The 18,624-nt window shown below is 41.0% G+C and overlaps 1 protein-coding gene across 2 annotated transcripts in view; it reads left to right on the plus strand.

Moving 5' to 3' along the window:
- ELP2 (elongator acetyltransferase complex subunit 2) overlaps nt 1-18,624 on the plus strand; it is a 58,707-nt gene that overhangs the window by 17,148 nt on the left and 22,935 nt on the right. For both annotated transcript variants that reach the window (XM_072998472.2, XM_072998471.2), the window contains exons 6-16: nt 1,029-1,093; nt 1,967-2,033; nt 2,589-2,732; nt 6,370-6,465; nt 7,495-7,595; nt 9,574-9,705; nt 10,518-10,667; nt 11,285-11,473; nt 11,978-12,047; nt 15,757-15,855; nt 16,003-16,060. In XM_072998472.2, the coding sequence (XP_072854573.2) occupies nt 1,029-1,093; nt 1,967-2,033; nt 2,589-2,732; nt 6,370-6,465; nt 7,495-7,595; nt 9,574-9,705; nt 10,518-10,667; nt 11,285-11,473; nt 11,978-12,047; nt 15,757-15,855; nt 16,003-16,060 (1,171 nt within the window). The remainder of the gene's footprint in view (nt 1-1,028; nt 1,094-1,966; nt 2,034-2,588; nt 2,733-6,369; nt 6,466-7,494; nt 7,596-9,573; nt 9,706-10,517; nt 10,668-11,284; nt 11,474-11,977; nt 12,048-15,756; nt 15,856-16,002; nt 16,061-18,624) is intronic.

An 18,624-nucleotide genomic window follows, 5' to 3' on the forward strand; every position in this document is an offset into this window, starting at 1 on the left:
GGATGGAGTTCCATTCCCTGTGAAAATATGCACTTGCAGCTTGGGTGTGCTCCTAAATGAGTCTTTGAGCTTGGATGCCCAGGTTCTAGCAAGGTCCAGGAGCTCATTTGCAGATTAAAAGTAGTGTGCCACCTGCACCTATTCCTTGAGATGTCTGAGTTCACTGGTTCTTAACCTTGGGTTACTCAGAAGTTTTGAACTGCAACTCCCAGAAACCTTCACCACCAACTGTGCTGGCTGGGATTTCTGGGAGTTGCAGTTCAAAAACATCTGAGTAACAAAGGTTAAGAACCACTGTCTGTGTTGGCCATGGTGACATGACTTAGCTATATCCTGTTTGAATTGCTGTAACTCACTCTGTGTAGGGCTGCCTTTGGAAAGTGTTTTGAGACCTCAGTGGTTCCAAAAGTTTGTTAACTGGGACTCATTACACAGAGCTAATACAATGGCTCCGCTGGTCGCTGGTCTATTTTGGGGCCCAATTCAAAATGCTGGTTTTGGTCTATAAAGCCCTAGATGACTTGGGTCGAAGCTGTTTGAAAGACTACCTCCCTCTGTATGAGTCTGCCTTGGTTTTATGTTAATCAGGGGAATCCTTTCTCTCAGTCCCACCTCCCTCTCAGGTGCCTTTGGTGGAGACTTGGCAGAGGGCTTCCTCTGTTGCTGTTCCAAAGCTGTGAAACTCCTTCCTATAGAAAGTCATCTTCTTTGTAGTTCCTCTGCCAGCAGACAAAATCCTTTCTTTTCAAACAGTCCTTTCTTTAATAGCCAGATGCCCATGAGGTTTTTTTTTTAAAAAAAACAAAGGGATTGTATACTGCTGTATTTGCTTTCAATATTGTAATAATTTCTTGCTTTTTCAGTTTCTAGTAATCTCTGGTTCAGTATGGTAAACTGGATTGAGTTCTCTTTGGGAGAAAGACAGGGTATAAATAATAAAATTAAATGACAGTGACATGAAAACTTTTGTTGAAGTTGCAGATGCCCTGTGATTATATTTTTATAATTTAAATAAATTGTCGTTTTAGTACCAATTTTGTCTTGTGGTGGAGATGACTGCAAAATTCACTTGTACATCCAGGAGGCTGGTCAGGTAATGTTGCTTATGTTTTGGAATCTTACAAATGGTGTGTCCTATTTGGGCGTTAGTGTAGGTCTAACTGAATTCAATCAGCTAGTGGGAGTATCTTCCATGACACAGAGATTGATAGTATGGGAGAAATACTTTTTTTTAAAAAAAAATTGGGAGTCCCAAGCAGCTTAAAAGCTAATGCAAATATGTTGGATTGGATTGGCAACCGAGCTCTTACAAACATGTTCTCAATAGGATCCAAACCAGCTGCAGTAGTTGGGATTTGGACAGCTGCTCTCTGTACCACCTGAAGCTTCTAAATCAAACATGTTCTAGTAATCTAACCAGGAGTTACCAGGTAAAGGTTAGGGTTGCCCTTGACATTTAGTCCAGTCGTGTCCGACTCTAGGGCTCAGTGCTCATCCCCGTCTCCAAGCCGTAGAACCAGCGTTTTTGTCCATAGACAGTTTCCGTGGTCACGTGGCCAGCGCGACTAAACATGGAACACCGTTACCTTCCTACTGAGGTGGTACCTATTTATCTACTCATATTTTTACATGCTTTCAAACTGCTAGGTTGGCAGGAGCTGGGACAAGTGACGGGAGCTCACTCTGTTGTGTGGATTTGATCTTACGACAGCTGGTCTTCTGACCTTGCAGCACAGAGGCTTCTGCGGTTTAACCTGCAGTGCCACCAGGTCCCTAGGAGTTACCAGGGCAGGGATAATTTATGCCAAAGCTGTCAACAACTCAAAGCTAGTAAAAGACACGATTCCCTTGAAACTACTGGAATCTCTGGCATGAAAGCTGAACCTAGAAGAATGCCCAGCTTCAAGGCTGAATGTGCAACATGACAAAGTTTATGCCACCTAATGTGGGTGGTTATTTGTTTCAGTTTCAGAAAAGTTTGGTACTCCATGGCCATGAAGACTGGATAAGAGGAGTTGAATGGGCAGTTTATGGCAAGTATTTAAAGTGCTTTTGCTCAATTTCATTACTGAATGTCACAGACAGAACCAGGTTAGGATTAAAAACCAAATGTCTGAGATAGTTGTAATCTTGCATATTAGCAGGCATGGAATTTTAGATGGTAAAAGAGAGAAGTGGGAAAGGAGAACTTGAGAATTAGAGTTCTACACTTCTTAGAACACTTCTTAAGAGAAAATATTTTTCATTATGATACCACTTGAGTGCATTTCTTCATGTCCTATGTGATTTTTCACTCATGTTCTTAGTGGATTGATTCCATTTTCTTGTCTGTGGAACATGGCTTATTAAGGAAGAGGAGAATGAGCTTCCAAAGGATGTTTACAATGTTTTGAACAATTTAACATTCAGAGAAAATGAAGTGGTCAGCAAAAAGGAAAATGCTTTGAGTGATTGCACTACAGCAAGGTGCTTGTTTCAGTATTGCTTAGTGACTAGCTCATGGTAAATACTGATTTTAGTTCAGAACAAGGAGTTTTCAGCTTTAAAAAACTTGCTTTTCTGAATAATTCATTTCATTTTTTTTAAAGATGGAGCTCTCTTCTTAGCAAGCTGTGCTCAAGATTGTCTGATAAGGATCTGGAAGATACATGTAACTTCATCACTTATGGAAGACCAAGATGAGGACATAATTAAACTGAAGGAGAACATTTTCACTGTGAAACATAGGAGTGGTAAGACTAATTTATTAGCAGTAATTGCCTCAGATCTCCCAAGTATGGCATACTGTTTCTGTATCTCTCTTTGTGTCTGTTCCATAAATTAAAAAGGAAATAGAGGTTCTAAATCTTCACATGCTTTTGCTTCATGTTCAAAAAAACTAGCAGATCTGATTTTCTGCTGCTATATTAATAACTGAACTGAGATAGGCTATCCTTTTCGAAATGTCTTTATTGAATCTAAACTCACAAATGGCTCCCCACCTCCATATATTCTAGGACACAGCTTTAATTTTTGTTTTTATTATATACCCTTTCTGATAGTAAGACAGAGAAAATGTTGCACTAATCTCAGTATGTTCTTGTTATTTAGTCATTAAGTCGTGTCCGACTCTTCGTGACCCCATGGACCAGAGCACGCCAGGCCCCCCTCTTCCACTGCCTCCCAGAGTTTGGTGAATTTCATGTTGGTAGCTTCGAAGACACTTTCCAAACATCTCATCATCTGTCGTCCCCTTCTCCTCTTGCCTTCACATTTCCCCAACATCAGGGGCTTTTCCAGGGAGTCTTCTCTTCTCATGAGATAGCCAAAGTATTGGAGTCTCAGCTTCAGGATCTGTCCTTCCAGTGAGCACTCAGGGTTGATTTCTTTCAGAATTGATACGTTTGATCTCCTTGCAGTCCAGGGGACTCTCAAGAGTCTCCTCCAGGACCACAATTCAAAAGCATCAATTCTTTATGGTCCAGCTCTCACTTCCATACATCACTACAGGAAAAACCATCGCTTTGACTATGTGGACCTTTGTCGGCAAGGTGATGTCTCTTCTTTTTAAGATGCTGTCTAGGTTTGTCATCACTTTCCTCCCAAGAAGCAGGTGTATTTTAATTTCTTGGCTGCTGTCACCATCTGCAGTGATCATGAAGCCCAAGAAAGTAAAATCTGTCACTGACTCCATATCTTCCCCTTCTATTTGCCAGGAGGTGATGGGACCAGTGGCCATGATCTTACTTTTTTTTATGTTGAGCTTCAGACCGCTCTCCTCTTTCACCCTCATTACAAGGTTCTTTAATTCCTCCTCACTTTCTGCCACCAGAGTGGTATCATCTGTATATCTGAGGTTATTGATATTTCTTCCAGCAGTATTAATTCCAACCTAGGATTCCTCCAGTCCAGCCTTTCGCATGATGTATTCTGCATATAAGTTAAATAAGCAGGGAGACAATGTACAGCCTTGTCGTACTCCTTTCCCTATTTTGAACCAATCAGTTGTTCCATATCCAGTTCTAACTGTTGCTTCCTGTCCCACATATAGGTTTCTCAGGAGATAGATAAGGTGGTCAGGCACTCCCATTTCTTTAAGAACTTGCCATAGTTTGTTGTGGTCTACACAGTCAAAGGCTTTTTGCATAGTGAATGAAGCAGAAGTAGATGTTTTTCTGGAACTTTCTGGCTTTCTCCATAATCCAGTGCATGTTAGCAATTTTGTCTCTAGTTCCTCTGCACCTTCAATGATGTCCATGTGTAGAGTCACCTCTTGTGTTGTTGGAAAAGAGTGTTTGTGATGACCAGTTTGTTCTCTTGACAAAACTCTATTAGCTTTTGCCGTGCTTCGTTTTGAACTCCAAGGCCAAACGTCCCTGTTGTTCCTTTTATATCTTGACTCCCTACTTTAGCATTCCAGTCCCCTAGAATGAGAAGAACATCTTTCTTTGGTGCCAGTTCTAGAAGGTGTTGTAAGTCTTCATAGAATTGGTCAATTTCATCCTCTTCAGCATGGGTGGTTGATCCATAGACTTGGATTACAGTGGTGCCCCGTATGATGACGACCCCGCAGAACGACGAAATTGCATGACGATGACTTTTTTGCGATCGCTATAGCGATAGCAAAATGATGTTTCCTATGGGGAATTTTTGTTAGACGATGATTAGGTCCTTGCTTCGTGAACTGTTTGTTCGCAAAACGATGATTTTTCCGGCTCCGCAAAATGGCTGCCGTGTGTTTTCCAGACCTATGCTTCGCAAGGCAGCCATTTTAATAGCTGATCGGCCCTCGGAAAATGGCTTCCCCTATGGGCGATCTTCACTGGACGACGAGTTAATTTCCCCATTGGAACACATTAAATGGGTTTCAGTGCATTCCAATGGGGAATTGTTTTTCGCATGATGACGATTTCGCTTAACAGCGATTTTCCTGGAACGGATTATTGTCATCATGCGGGGCACCACTGTAATGTGCTTTTGAAAGGTCTGCCTTGGATTCGTATTGAAATCATTCTATCATTTTTGAAATTGCACCCCAGTACAGCTTTCCCCACTCTTTCCCTACTCTATGAGGGTTACTCAATGTCTTCTATGGGATTCTTGCCCACAGTAGTAGATATGATAATCATCTGAATTGAATTTGCCTATTCCCGTCCATTTTAGTTTACTGATGCCCAGGATGTCAATGTGTATTCTTGCCATCTCCTGTTTGACCACATCCAGCTTACCAAGCTTCATAGAACTTACGTTCTAAGTTCCTATGCAGTATTTTTCTTTGCAGCATCGTACTTTCCTTTCACTTCCAGGCGCGTCCGCAGCTGAGCATCCTTTCGGCTTTGGCCCAACCACTTCATTAGCTCTGGAGCTAATTATAGTTCTCCTCCACTCTTCCTCAGTAGCACGTTGGATGCTTTCCGACCTGAGGGGTTCATCTTCCAGTGTCATATCTTTTGTTTCTGTCCATGGAGTTTTCTTGGCAAAGGTACTGGAGTGGCTTGCCAATTCCTGCTCCAGGTGGATCGTGTTTAGTCAGAACTCTCCACTATGACCTGTCCGTCTTGGGTGTCCCTGCATGGCATAACCCATAGCGTCCCTGAATTATTCAAGCCCCTTCGCCATGACAAAGCAGCAATCCATGAAGGGGAAATCTCAGTATAGTGAAAGAAAAAAACTGGTTTCTTTACACAGATATCTTCCAAGACAAAATTTTGCGGGTATGTGGGAGGTAAACATGCCTGAAACCCGAATAAGGGATCCTGCACCATCATATTGCCTTTTTTTTTTTTTTTTGAAACAAATTGCAGTAGGCTCTCAGTAAATCCAGGATGTGGGAATATAGAATTTTCAGCAAGATAGCATTGCTGATGCACTAGTTGAGCACTTCTTGATAATTATTGGCATAACTATATTGCCCTTTCCATTAAAAATGCACTTAATGCCAGAAAGGGTGGTATGCAGGCATACATCCAGTTTATGTTTTTACTTATGTCTGATTGATTTCAAGGAATGTACTGTAATAGGATTATCTTTTGGCTTTGCCATTTATGACTGCTTGGTAGAATGATCCCATTACATGTGTAGTTATTTCATACACGATGGTCAGAATCCTGTTGGATAGTTGCAATGGTGTAAATACAGTGGCACACATGGCATTGGCTTTTTGCTGCTTTCATCTCCTGATGCTCAATAACTCATGCGACAGGTACACAATGGGAGGACAAGCTTCAACTTGTTAATGAGTAGTCATTCACTGTTGCAGTTAATGTCATTTCAGTTTTTCCCAGTGTAACTAACCAATACAATGGTCTATCCAATGACTCTCAACTGTGTTTTATTTCTTTATCAAAATAACCTTGACGGTTCTAATTCTGTTCCTTTGCTTTGTGGAAGGTTCAGAAATATCTTTTGCTGTAACACTGGATTCTGTCTTAGCTGGACATGAAAACTGGGTCTGTGCTGTTCATTGGCAGCCTTCATTTTTCAAAGGTAAGAAGAACCATCATTTGGGGGGTGCACCCAGACAGGGCAAAGAACATAAGGATTGGTGCTAGAAACGGCTGCTCAAAAGCTTCGCTTTCTCTATGAATATGTGTGACCTACTTCACATTATGGATTTTCTCTTTGCTTCTGGCCAAGCCATGGTGTGGAGCAGCATGCAGTGTCCATTGCTACATGTTCAAGGGTGGATAATCAGGAATTTGTTAAGGGATTTCTGCTCCATATTCTTGTTCTATCCTTTTATGTGTCAGGTAATCCTGTCAATATGGTGCTGCTGTACACAATAACATTGTGAGCTGTATTTCCAGTCTGCTCAATATGGGGCAGCAGTTCAACTGCATCTCGTTAGCCCTTTCCGGTGTTCTCCAATGGACCCATTCAGTGCAAGTAGGCAGCTGGATCATTCTGGAGGGGCAGCACTGTTTTTAGGGGCCCTGTGGAAGCAAAAGAGCCAGTTGCTCTACCCAGGTGGAATCTAACCTCAGTTAATATCCGTGCTGTGTGTTATAGAGACTTAAGCCTTGCACTTCAGGAGGAAGAGGAGGGCACAGGAACCTGTAGCCAGGCCCTCATTTGCTTAACCAATTGATAATGCTACGTCTGAAACCGCATTTAGGGAGATTTAAATGTGTTTCTGGTTCCCATCATCTTTTTAAATAGAAAACAGTGACAGTACTATGACCAGAGTCTGAATCCACCTCTCCTTGCAACTTGGGGGTGAAAGTGTTTTTCTTTTCCTTTCTTATGATTGATTCTGAGCTGGGGGGATTGGAAATATGCGACCAAAAGAATACCCATCAGCACACATATTTTTGTTTGTACATCCTGTTTAGAACACTGTCGATCTGCAGCTGGATTTTTTTTTCCAGCTCTGTAGCCCAGTCTAGTTTATTCTATTTTGTGGCTTTGTAGAGCTGTCCTGCAAGCCATTTTCCTTTCTTTGCATGGCTAATACTTGATTTCAAAAAAGCATGATGACATCTTATGCAAGGATAATTTTTCCCCCTTGTACTGTAGATGGCAGGATGGAACAGCCAATGAAGTTGCTGTCTGCTTCAATGGACAAAACTGTAATCCTGTGGGCTCCAGATGATGAATCCGGGGTGTGGTTGGAGCAGGTAGAGATATCTTTTATACTGTCCTTTTTTTCCTTCCCTCCTCTCTTTAGTTTGAGAAGTTTATTCGAGAGACTCTGAAGTGAAATTCTAATTTAAAAGAATTCAGACAGAATATATTTTAGTTGCAGAAGGCTCTTCCATGTGCAATGAAAAAGAGAAACATTCTGTATGATTTAAAACAACAAACAGCTGGTGCTTAACAATGGTAGCTAAAAGATTCAGCGAATGGGCAAAAAATCAAGGACAAAGAGGCTGTGCAGTGAAGAAGGCGCATTCTCTACTACTCATCCTGCCTGCCCTAGATTTAAATTAAATCTCTTAAGAACTTTCTATAAATTTTCCTCTTGGTTTCCCAAGAGTGATGAAGATTAGAATTCTGATGTTATTTATTTTGCAATTTAGACTGCTACTACACTGTCCTTTTTGGAGTAGGTTGGTGCACTCTAAATAGGATCTACTGAGGTTGAAATGGAAGAGGCAGGAGCGATATGCCATTTGGTGTAATTCTCCCATCCAAATGTCATACAGACCACAAATCACCCTGTTTAGTCCTGCTCACTCCACTCTCAATTTCCAGTATAATGAAGTGACTTAATAAATAAGCCACTTCAGTATGTTGGCAAATTTAACACTTCCCTTGCTCGTCTGTGGAGGGGCAGGGGAAGTGAAATTATTATTGTTTGCCTCTGCAATTGAGTAACTGCCTGCAGCTGTGGTTTTGATTCACACTTTGCACGAAGGCAAATAATTAAAAAATAATCTGAGTGATTCAGCACATCTGCAATGGTCTAGCAGAGTCAAAAATAACAATAGTAATTTTGCCCCTGCTCCTCTGCAGAAGAGCAGAAGTGTTCAATTTGCCGATATACTGAAGTGTTTCATTTATTAAGTCTTTTGATTGTACTGGAAATTGACAGCGGAAGATGCCTTGGCAGCTTTGACAGCTGCAAGGCTCGATTTTGGTCCATTCTCAGTGATCACATGCACTGGAAACAAACCAAAGTGAACCACATCTAGCTGCATTAAAGAAGTAGAAGCTGGGGCTTCTTTCTAGGTGAGCACAATCTATAAGGTCTGGGTCATACAAGTAGGGCTCCCAGAACAAAGAATGATGGGATTTGTAGTTTTTAAAAGTCCCAAAAGCACATCCCTAGCTATTACAGTTTAGAGATATTGATAGCATTTCATACACTTGTGTAATCTCTTTAAAAATCCAGCTCAGCTAATGGCTGCACCTTGGAAGTAGGAGCATCTTCCTTCAAAACATAGTTTGTGAATAAGGAGCCTACTACCTGAATGCATAGTGCCTCCTCTTCTAGAGAGATTTGCCCTTATCTTCCCTTTCAGGCATTAACTGAGGGTTTGAGTGGCATAAGCACTGATGTTGATCATGACTAGAAAGATAGTGGCTGTGGTTCAGAGTGGGTTCACCAACCCTGCTTACAAGAAACCCTTCTTTGGGCTGCCCATGGCTACAGCACAGTTTAAAGTTGGTAGGGAAAGTAAGAAAGTAGATTGCTACTTTGGCTGCTGATGTGCACCCCATATTTTTCAGGAAGACACTTTTCCACCTGCATTGATCCCTTTTAGGGAATTATGTAAGTTTGTTCTTCACTGTGTGCAGAGATACTTCTTGTTCTGTTTGTATTGCAAGCTGCCTATGAACCTGGCAAATAAATCCACAGAACAGTTTAAAATTTTTTAGATATGTCACTGTTGTATATGCAGACATTTGATTTCCTTTCATCCCCTGACAAGAAATGCCATGCTTTAAATAATTCCTGGTTACTTTTTTATATGACATTTCTAAGTCCTTTCAGCATGTGTCTTAAAATGAATCTGAATCAGTTGTTTCTTAATTTTGTAATTTCATGATACTAGATTTTTGGGAGTGTGGGATGAGCCATTAATTAGTAGGAAGAAGGCTGGCTGTCGGTTCATGCGATTTGTATCATTCCCCACCCCACCCCCAAAAAAGGTCCGAATAGGAGAAGTAGGTGGAAATACCCTTGGATTTTTTGACTGCCACTTCAGCCCTGATGGCTCGATGATTCTTGCTCATGCATTCCATGGAGCCCTGCATCTTTGGAAACAGACTCCAGCAAACAAGGCAAGATAATTTCTGTTTACTGTTGGGCAGGAAAATGTGATGCATGTCTTTGTCTAGGAAGCGAGGGCCTTCTGCTCATTTGACAAGCGCATTGGATATTCATTTTGAGCAGCTTCTTTAATGTGTGCTATAATTACTTGTAAGCAAGGAGAAAGATGCTGGCATGGTGACGATGTATATTCTGCATGATATGAGCGATTAATAAATATAATTGCAAATTTTTCTTTATTGATGGTGGTTTCTGATTGGGACAACGGGGAACCTCCCCCTGAAATTTGGGATGAACTATCTCTGGTCTTTATCCTGGTCTAACACAGCAGTATCTTTCCAAGGTGTCAGGCAGAGGTGTTTCTCAAAGCTGCAACATGAGATCTTTTCAGTTATGGCTGTCAGGACTGAAACCAAGAATTCTTGTTTGCAAAGCACCTGCTCTAACCTGAACTATAGCTTCAACTCCAAACAATCCTTTTGTGCCTAAATGGCATACCCAGAAGAAGAATAGGGAAAGACTGTATAAAAGGATGATATTGCTTTTTTCATAAATATTTCAAAAGGTATACAAAACAAGGTGTTTTCCCCTCCAAACATGTTCTTGTAAGCAGTGGATACACATGTCTGATCTCTCTGTGCCCATCCATCATTGGACCATCAGCTTTGATTAGCAGAACCGCCTGCATCTGGCCAACCATCATTTTGTTCTTTCCCTTTTCATTTGTGTGTATGGCTTCTCAATGTGGAGATCTTCAGACCTACAGTAAAAGATATATTTTGCTTAGGCAAAGCCTATAGTAACCATGCTCTTTATTTAACAGAGAGAATGGGCTCCGGCTGTGATGATTTCGGGACATTTCAACAGTGTGCAAGATGTGAAGTGGGATCCAGAGGGAGAATTTATAATCTCTGTTGGTTCTGACCAAACAACAAGAATCTTTGCTCCATGGAAGAGGGAGAACAAAGCGGAGGTGTGTTTTAGTAGTTCGGTTTTTGCAAGTTTGATGAATCATGTTTAAGGATACTGAAAAGAAAGAAAGAAACTTCAACTATGAGTTGTCTCTAATTTCTCAAAACCATTTTCACTTTTTTGTAGCTTTTTATTGTAGTATTGCCACAACACAATATTTCTGAATTGTATGTGTTTCTAATTCTTGTATTGGAAGAAGTTCAAAAGAATATGTACTTGTTTATAAGCTTCTTTTAAATTTTGTCATAATGCAGCGTTTTCCTGTACTATTTCCTGTGAGGAATTAAGAAACATTGAAGAGAAATCTAGAACTAACGTGGTGTGGGATAGAGTTGGACACAACATGGGAATGGGGAGATGGGCTTCCTTGCACCCTGCCTGGAAATTCTGTCTGTCTGTCTTCGTTGTTCATAAGTGTGAGAAGACCCTTGACATCTTCAGTAAGGACTGAGTAAAGATGAGAATGTTCTTTGTGGAGAATGAAATAAATCTGCATTATCAGCATTTTCCCCCTGCCTAGAAATGGCATTAGATTGAGGAGGCTGAAAGTTCTTAGTTCTTGCATGCTTCCCTGGTATAAATTGGTACATATATAAATACACATGATGACTTCACTAGGTATCTTGGCATGAAGTGGCAAGGCCCCAAGTCCATGGATATGACATGCAGTGTCTAGCAATGATTGGGCGATTTAAGTTTGTGTCTGGAGCAGATGAGAAAGTGCTTCGAGTATTTACTGCACCTAGGAATTTCATGGAAAACTTCAGCAACATTTCTGGTGTATCTCTGGAGAAACTATACTCTGAGGTAAGTGGATGTTCATGAAGAAGAACAATCACTGCCTTTCTGTCTTCTAGATATGAAGCCCTCATTGTAGATTGAACAGATGACCACATTGGTCCACTGCTTTAAGTTCCTGAGGTTTGGGGCAGGGATTTTTCCAACCCGAGATTAATTGGAGCTACTGTGGACTAAGAATGTCATCTCCAGCACACAAAACAAGCTGCTTTAGTTCCTTTTCTGTTTACTGGAAACACAGATAATATGGAACTCTGGAATGCATCTAATGGGGGAGTAAAAACAGTGGGGTACTTCTGGGGGATTCAGGATGTTGAAAGTTGAAATGCATGATTTTGAGTCAGAGTTTTGGGTTTAGTATTTATTAGCTACTAGTCAGGATATCTAGGACCTTCAGCACATGGAAGGTCAGGCTAAAGACCTTGAGAAGGCTTATTAAAGTATATTTCTGTGATAGTTTTTCAGATAAGAGTAAACTCCAAGAACTTATATGCAATATTATTTTCTTTTTAGGAAATTATTGATCTACCTGAAGGGGCTACTGTACCAGCCCTGGGGTTGTCTAATAAAGCAGTCTTTCAAGGTAAGGTGTCTGTGGAGGCTCTTTGATCATTAATAATTGTGCCATATAGACTGATGCATGGGAGAGTGGCCTCTTAATCTGTGCAGGGAGTTGGATAATTTGACTTCTCCCTGGTTTATGTCAGGGTCTAGACCCTTGGCTCATTTCTGTCGGAAGACAAGAAGAGAGTTAAGACTTTTCAGCTTTCAATTTTGATTAACTGCACCTTGTTTTGTCCAAACATGGGAGACCGTGGTTGATTTTCAACTACAGATTGTTTCAGACAAATGTCTTTCAAATTATACATTATGAAAAAAGCTTGCTCCAACAAACAGGGATTATCATTAATGATAGTTGAAGGTGGAGATATAGTGCTACATTCAGGCGGGGGAAAAATGAAGTGGAAGTTTCAGATCCTGTTTTTTTTCCATTCTGGCGGAGAAAAGGGGAAGGGACAAAATGTGAGACTTTGTCTATGCTCCTTAATTCATCGCTTGACATGATTTCCAGGTGCAGTCATTTTCTTTTTTGTGTTTCTAAGTATATGTGTATCTGTTGTCTATTGTACTAGTATGTTAGCTACCCTGTTTTCCTGAAAATAAGAGCTAACCTGAAAATAAGCCCTATTATGATTTTTCAGGATGCTCGTAATATAAGCCCTACCCCCAAAATAAGCCCCAGTTAAGTGAATCCCCACCCTCTACCATTGTGTAGCATTGTGCAGCAACCAGAAGATGATGACATGACTGTATTTGAATAAATGTAGATTGTTGTACATGGAAAAAAAATCCCATGAAAATAAGCCCTAATGCTTTTTTTGGAGCAAAAATTAATATAAGACCCTGTCTTGTTTTCAGGAAAACACAGTCGTTTTACTTAGATGTTGACCATTGCTGGCTTCTTATGTGTACTGGCAAGTTACTTATGACTTATGGTAGACGTAACAACCTAATAGCATGACTGACATATGTGAGATGCTCAATGGAGAGTGAGTTACCATAGCCATGCCTCTGTGTGTTCCCATGGCTGAGCAGGTATTTAAACCCAGGTATCTGGAGTCATGGATAGGCACTCCATCCATTGCACCACATTGACTGTCACACTGACTTCTTAAGTCCCGTGTAATGTTCATGAATTTCTGTCTTTGTATGGAAAATGAAAATACAGATAAATGTGGTTTTCCATCTGTCATAAATGTCTGGCTTCACTAGTCACACTTGGTGTTGAGGGTCATGAGGAACCTTCCCCAGACACAGGACAACTCATTAAAGGAGCTTCTGTAGCTCAGTGGCATGCAGAAAGTCCTCGGTTCTTTTTATCTATTTTATTATTTAAAATATGCCGATGTCACCCTGCATTTCAAAACTTCCAACTCAATCTAATAAAACATACTAAATACATTAAAAATCCCCAGTTAGAAAGATCAAGTATCAGAGGGAAAGGGGAAAAAAAAACCTCTGCCAAAGTCCTAAAGTAGAACAGAGTTGATGAATATGTGGTCTTGCGATTTTATTTGACTGCAATGCCTGTCAGCTCTAGTCAGCATAGCCAGTGGCAAGAAACTATGGAAGTTGCAGCCTAACAACATGTACAAGGCCATGTATTCCTGAAACCTGGATTAGACAGACCAGGGCCAAATACTGGCTTGATAGACAAATGATCCATGTTTACCACATGGCCCTTGCTTGTTTCTCCAAACAAAGAGCTCACACTATGTCCTCCCACCAACAGATATCAATTGCGACGTTCCCTCTTTTTCTCACTGCCACCAGTGGATTTCTCTTATCCACAATGTAAAAGATTTTAGTCAGACACTTGTCTGGTTATTGCCAACAGAACTTATTTATTGAAGTGTATTAAATTAAATCAGAATCACAGATGTTCTTTATTCAGTGCATACAATCAAATCATTAAAATATCATATATCTTCCCACATACTCAATCACCACCTGCTCTGTCTATTAACCTTGACCAGCTTATCTATATTAGTATACAGTGGTGCCTCGCTTAACGAGCGCACCGTATAACGATTAAATCGCATAGCGATCCGTTTTTTCGGATCGCTAATGCGATCGCACAACGTTTTTCCTATAGGGAAAAAAATCGCTTTGCGAAGACCGGTAAGCGTTTCGCTTACCGATCTTCGCAAAACGACCCCCGCCGATCAGCTGTTCGGCAGCCAAAATGGCCGCCGGAAGCCGGGAAATGGCCTAAAATGGCCGCGCGCAGCGTTTTCGCGCCCTCGTTAAGCGAGGCGAGGGCGCGAAAATGGCTGCCGGCCATTAGAAAGCTTCGTTGAACGGTGAGTAGTTGGCTCATTTGGAACGCATTAAACCATGTTTAATGCGTTCCAATTGAAATCCCTGCCCCGTTCAACGATGCTTCAGCATAGCGAAGGTTAATCCGGAACGGATTAACCTCGCTATGCGAGGCACCACTGTATTTTCTCACTATCTCCCTGACTATCTCTCTCTCTCATTCTGCAACTTCTATCTCCTCTCTCTGCAACCTTCTTATATCCCGACTCCACCCCTCCACTCCTCTCATAGGCTCAGTGAGATCTTGAATATGAGTGACAGGAGTGACGTGGGGCAATCGTCACAGGCAGCTTTTCATGTTCCAAGAATCTCATACTGTTAGGATCTTTGTCAGATCTCAGCCAGGGTTGTCGTGATTTTAACTGTTTCTGTCACAAAGGTGGCCCTAGCAGCAGAATCTTATGCATGTCTACTCAGTGGGAAATCCTACAGAGTTCCATAGGATTTGCTCCCTGGTAAGTCTGTATGGCGGCCTTCTCCAACCTGGTGGCTAGCAGGTGTTTTGGGCTGGAACTCCCAAAATCCTTCAGAGAGCATAGCTAGGAGGAGGCTGTTGGAAATTGTAGGCCAATGCACCTGAAAAAGAATTGTGTATGGAATCAACACCTGTGATTATCACAACATGCAACTTTTCCTGCTGGTATGTCCTTCACTTAAACTCCATGTGTCATCTACCATATGTATACAGTCCCACAGGCACTTATATTTAAGTCCTTACACGTTATTTTGTGCAGTGTCATTACCATCTTAGTTTAATGACTAGCCTGTCCTGCTGCCTAGACTCAGATCTTAGGAAGCAGATGGTGACAGGATGACTGGAGACTTGCCTAAATTTTGGGTGCTACATGTTCCCATGTTGTTCTGATATTGTCACAGTCCATGTATTTCTTTTATCCCTATGAAAACCTGTTTTGTGAATATAACCAGTTAAAATATCTTGGTGCCACACTTTATGACTCACACCCATAGTTGATGACTGGGTGAAATTTTTCTGTATATTTTAAGCGTCTCTCTCTCTCTCTCTCTTTTTGAATGAATCGTCTTTCCTCTATTAATATATTTAGTGCAATTGTTAACAAAATTCCTATTTCCGTAGCTGCATTTCCTATGGAAATAAGCCTAGAGTTCAAATGGGGGGGGGGTTTCTTGAAAATGCCAGAGTGGAGGAGCAGAATCACAAATATTCATAGATTCTTCTATATCTATTCCATTGTAATTGAGTGAATTCTCCATTCTCCATGTTAGCATGCAGAAGGTTAGAAAGTTCTGGAGCAATTGTAAGTCTCGATTAGTTTTATTACAGAATGTAATATTGCCTAACGTGCTTCATTTTCTGAGAAGTGGTTTTTTTCTGCTTAATTTTTGTTAGCCATTGTATCTTTAACATGTTTTTCTGATGTTGACTTTTACAGCTGGTGATATGGCAGTACAGTCAGCTGAGGAGGAGGAAGAACTTAGTCGTGTCTCCAGTCAATATCATGACAATTACTTTCAGCCATGTAGTCTGACAGGTATGGAGTACATTCAAATTCTGTTTTTAGTCCTGGCATGAGATTTATAGAGCTGATACTTGAGAAAACAGATAATAAGAGAAAAGTGTTATGAGAGAGAGAAAAATAATAATAATTGTGAATTCTGAACTAAATTATTTCTTCCAGAACCTCCCACAGAAGATCATCTCTTGCAGAACACACTGTGGCCTGAAACCCAAAAGTTGTAAGTAACTCAGTTTGTAGCTTTAGATAAAAGGAAAACAACGCAGAAGTTACTTTTTAAAAACATCTTCATTTTTCAGCCATCTTCCCACAAATTGTCTTGGCTAGTCCCTCATTAAATGTTATGTTCTTCTGGGCAAGTTGAAGCCAGCTGGATAGATTTGCCTTCCCAAAACAACCTCAGGGTAACATAAATATTTCTTCCGTCTTATCCTCATGACAGTACATGTCCTAATTGAAAGGGAATGGAACATGGGCTTCTAACCTATCGTGATCATACTCAAGAACAGTGGATATCTTCTAATCTATATGCTACAGATTTGCTTATAATCAACTCATTCCAAAGGCTTTGGGCTAATAACAGTATACTTGTTATCTAGAGCAACTGTGGCAATTATGGTTGATGAAAGGTTTCCATGTTGCCTCCTGTACTGCAGCCAAAACTGTGCTCACGACCTGGGGTTCAATCCCAGGTAGCCGGCTCAAGGTTGACTCAGCCTTCTATCCTTCCGAGGTCGGTAAAATGAGTGCCCGGTTTGCTGGGGGGGGGGCAATGTGTAGCTTGCGTAATTAGCTTGTAAACCTCCCAGAGAGTGCTTGAAGCACTATGGGGTGGTATATAAGCAGCACGCTTTGCTTTGGAGCACATTTTTATCAGCCAATATTCATTGCTGCTTCAGTTCTACTTATCAGTCCTGCCACTTTTTGAAAGCTTGAAGTCTCTACTTGTGCCTTTGTCCCAAATGGACAATTTGGAATATCAATGGGATGAAAATTGTAGTTTTCCATTCTTCCCTCATTCAGCAGAACTAGTTTTTGCTGAAATGTGTTTCCTAAGTTGAAAGCCTGAGGAGCACAACAGTTGTAAGTAACAGCTTGTAGCATGCAGGACATTTCTTTAACAAAGAAGCTTAGATGGTCACTGCCTTTCCTTTGTGAATAGATGTGGTTTCTTTAGAGATCCAGCCCTTTGAAGAAATTTATGAGTCCATGTTGGTTTGCTGCTGTTGATTGTGGGTAATTTATGCAATGGTGCTATGTCGTCTACCCTTGTGCCCCTTGCTTGACCTTCAAGCCTCAGAGCACATGAAGGCAAACACTGTCTTCTTTTACACTGCTGCCACCAGGCGATCTCTAAATCACCATTACTTCAGAAAGATTCAGGTCCACACTTCAAGTTCTTTTAAATAAAACTTTGGTTTTTTTTATTACAGAGATTGATTCATAAATATCTTCAGTAGCTAATCACACGTCAGAATTTCCCAAACTACACACTCTATTACTCTCGCTGACTCTTATTCTTGCTGACTTTTCTCTACTGCCTGACCGACTCTGACTTACATTTCTCTTACTCTCTTTGACTGACTCACGCTCCGCCTCTTATAGCATCTCTCTTGGCTGTGCCTCTCAGCAACATTAATATGCACGAACCATTTCCATTACATAACAAACATGAACCATAGACCTAATAAATAGAGAACGCTATAGGTGCAGACTTCTTTTAAAAAAATCAAATTTGACATACAGGTTCTTTTTCGGTTATTGATGTTTATTTGTTCCTGTGTTTTAAAAAGCAGTAAAGTTCTTCAGAGAGGAAAACTTGGTTTAAAGGAATAAGTAATGGTTAAAGCTGCGTCCCCAAAAGGGAGGAAATCTAGACTACAAATAAACATTGCTACTTAAATTATGGACGTGTTTATGCACCCTGTTTGTACCTCAATTTCCACCTCAAAGAGATTCAGGGGGGTTCAATACATTTAGTTCTATAAAGAGAAGGGCCTCAGCTTAAGTCAGGACAAAACCCATTAAAGAGAAAGAGAATTCCTTCCCTCAAATGCATCTCTTGGACTGGATGAGTAAACCTTCTTTGACTGTGGATAGGACTATGCAGCAAATCTGCTCTTTTGTAGATCCTGATGTGATCAAAGCCTGTGTTACATTATAACTCTTCCATTTCACAAATGTTATGCTAGCTGAGATGGTTAGTAGGGATTACGGCGTAGGGTTTAGTTGGGGTGGAAGTTACTTTTTGGGATACAACTTTTGCTTTAAATCAGAAGCACACCCCACATCCTACTATGTTGTTGTTAATTAGTCATTTAGTCATGTCCGACTCTTCGTGACCCCATGGACCAGAGCACGCCAGGCCCTCCTGTCTTCCACTGCCTCCAGGAGCTGGGTCAAATTCATGTTGGTAGCTTTGATGACATTGTCCAACCATCTCATCCTCTGTTGTCCCCTTCTCCTCTTGCCTTCACACTTTCCTAACATCACCGTCTTTTCCAGGGAGTCTTCTCTTCTCATGAGATGGCCAATGTATTGGAGCCTCAGCTTCAGGATCTGTCTTTCCAGTGAGCACTCAGGGTTAATTTCCTTTACAATGGATAGGTTTGTTCTCCTTGCAGTCCAGGGGACTCTCAAGAGCCTCCACCAGCACCACAATTCAAAGGCATCAATTCTTTGGCGGTCAGCTTTCTTTATGGCCCAGCTCTCACTTCCATACGTCACTACAGGAAAAACCATAGCTTTGACTATTCGGACTTTTGTTGGCAAGGTGATGTCTCT

The sequence above is a fragment of the Pogona vitticeps genome, chromosome 4 (assembly GCF_051106095.1).
Source record: "Pogona vitticeps strain Pit_001003342236 chromosome 4, PviZW2.1, whole genome shotgun sequence".
NCBI classification, from domain to species: domain Eukaryota; kingdom Metazoa; phylum Chordata; class Lepidosauria; order Squamata; family Agamidae; genus Pogona; species Pogona vitticeps.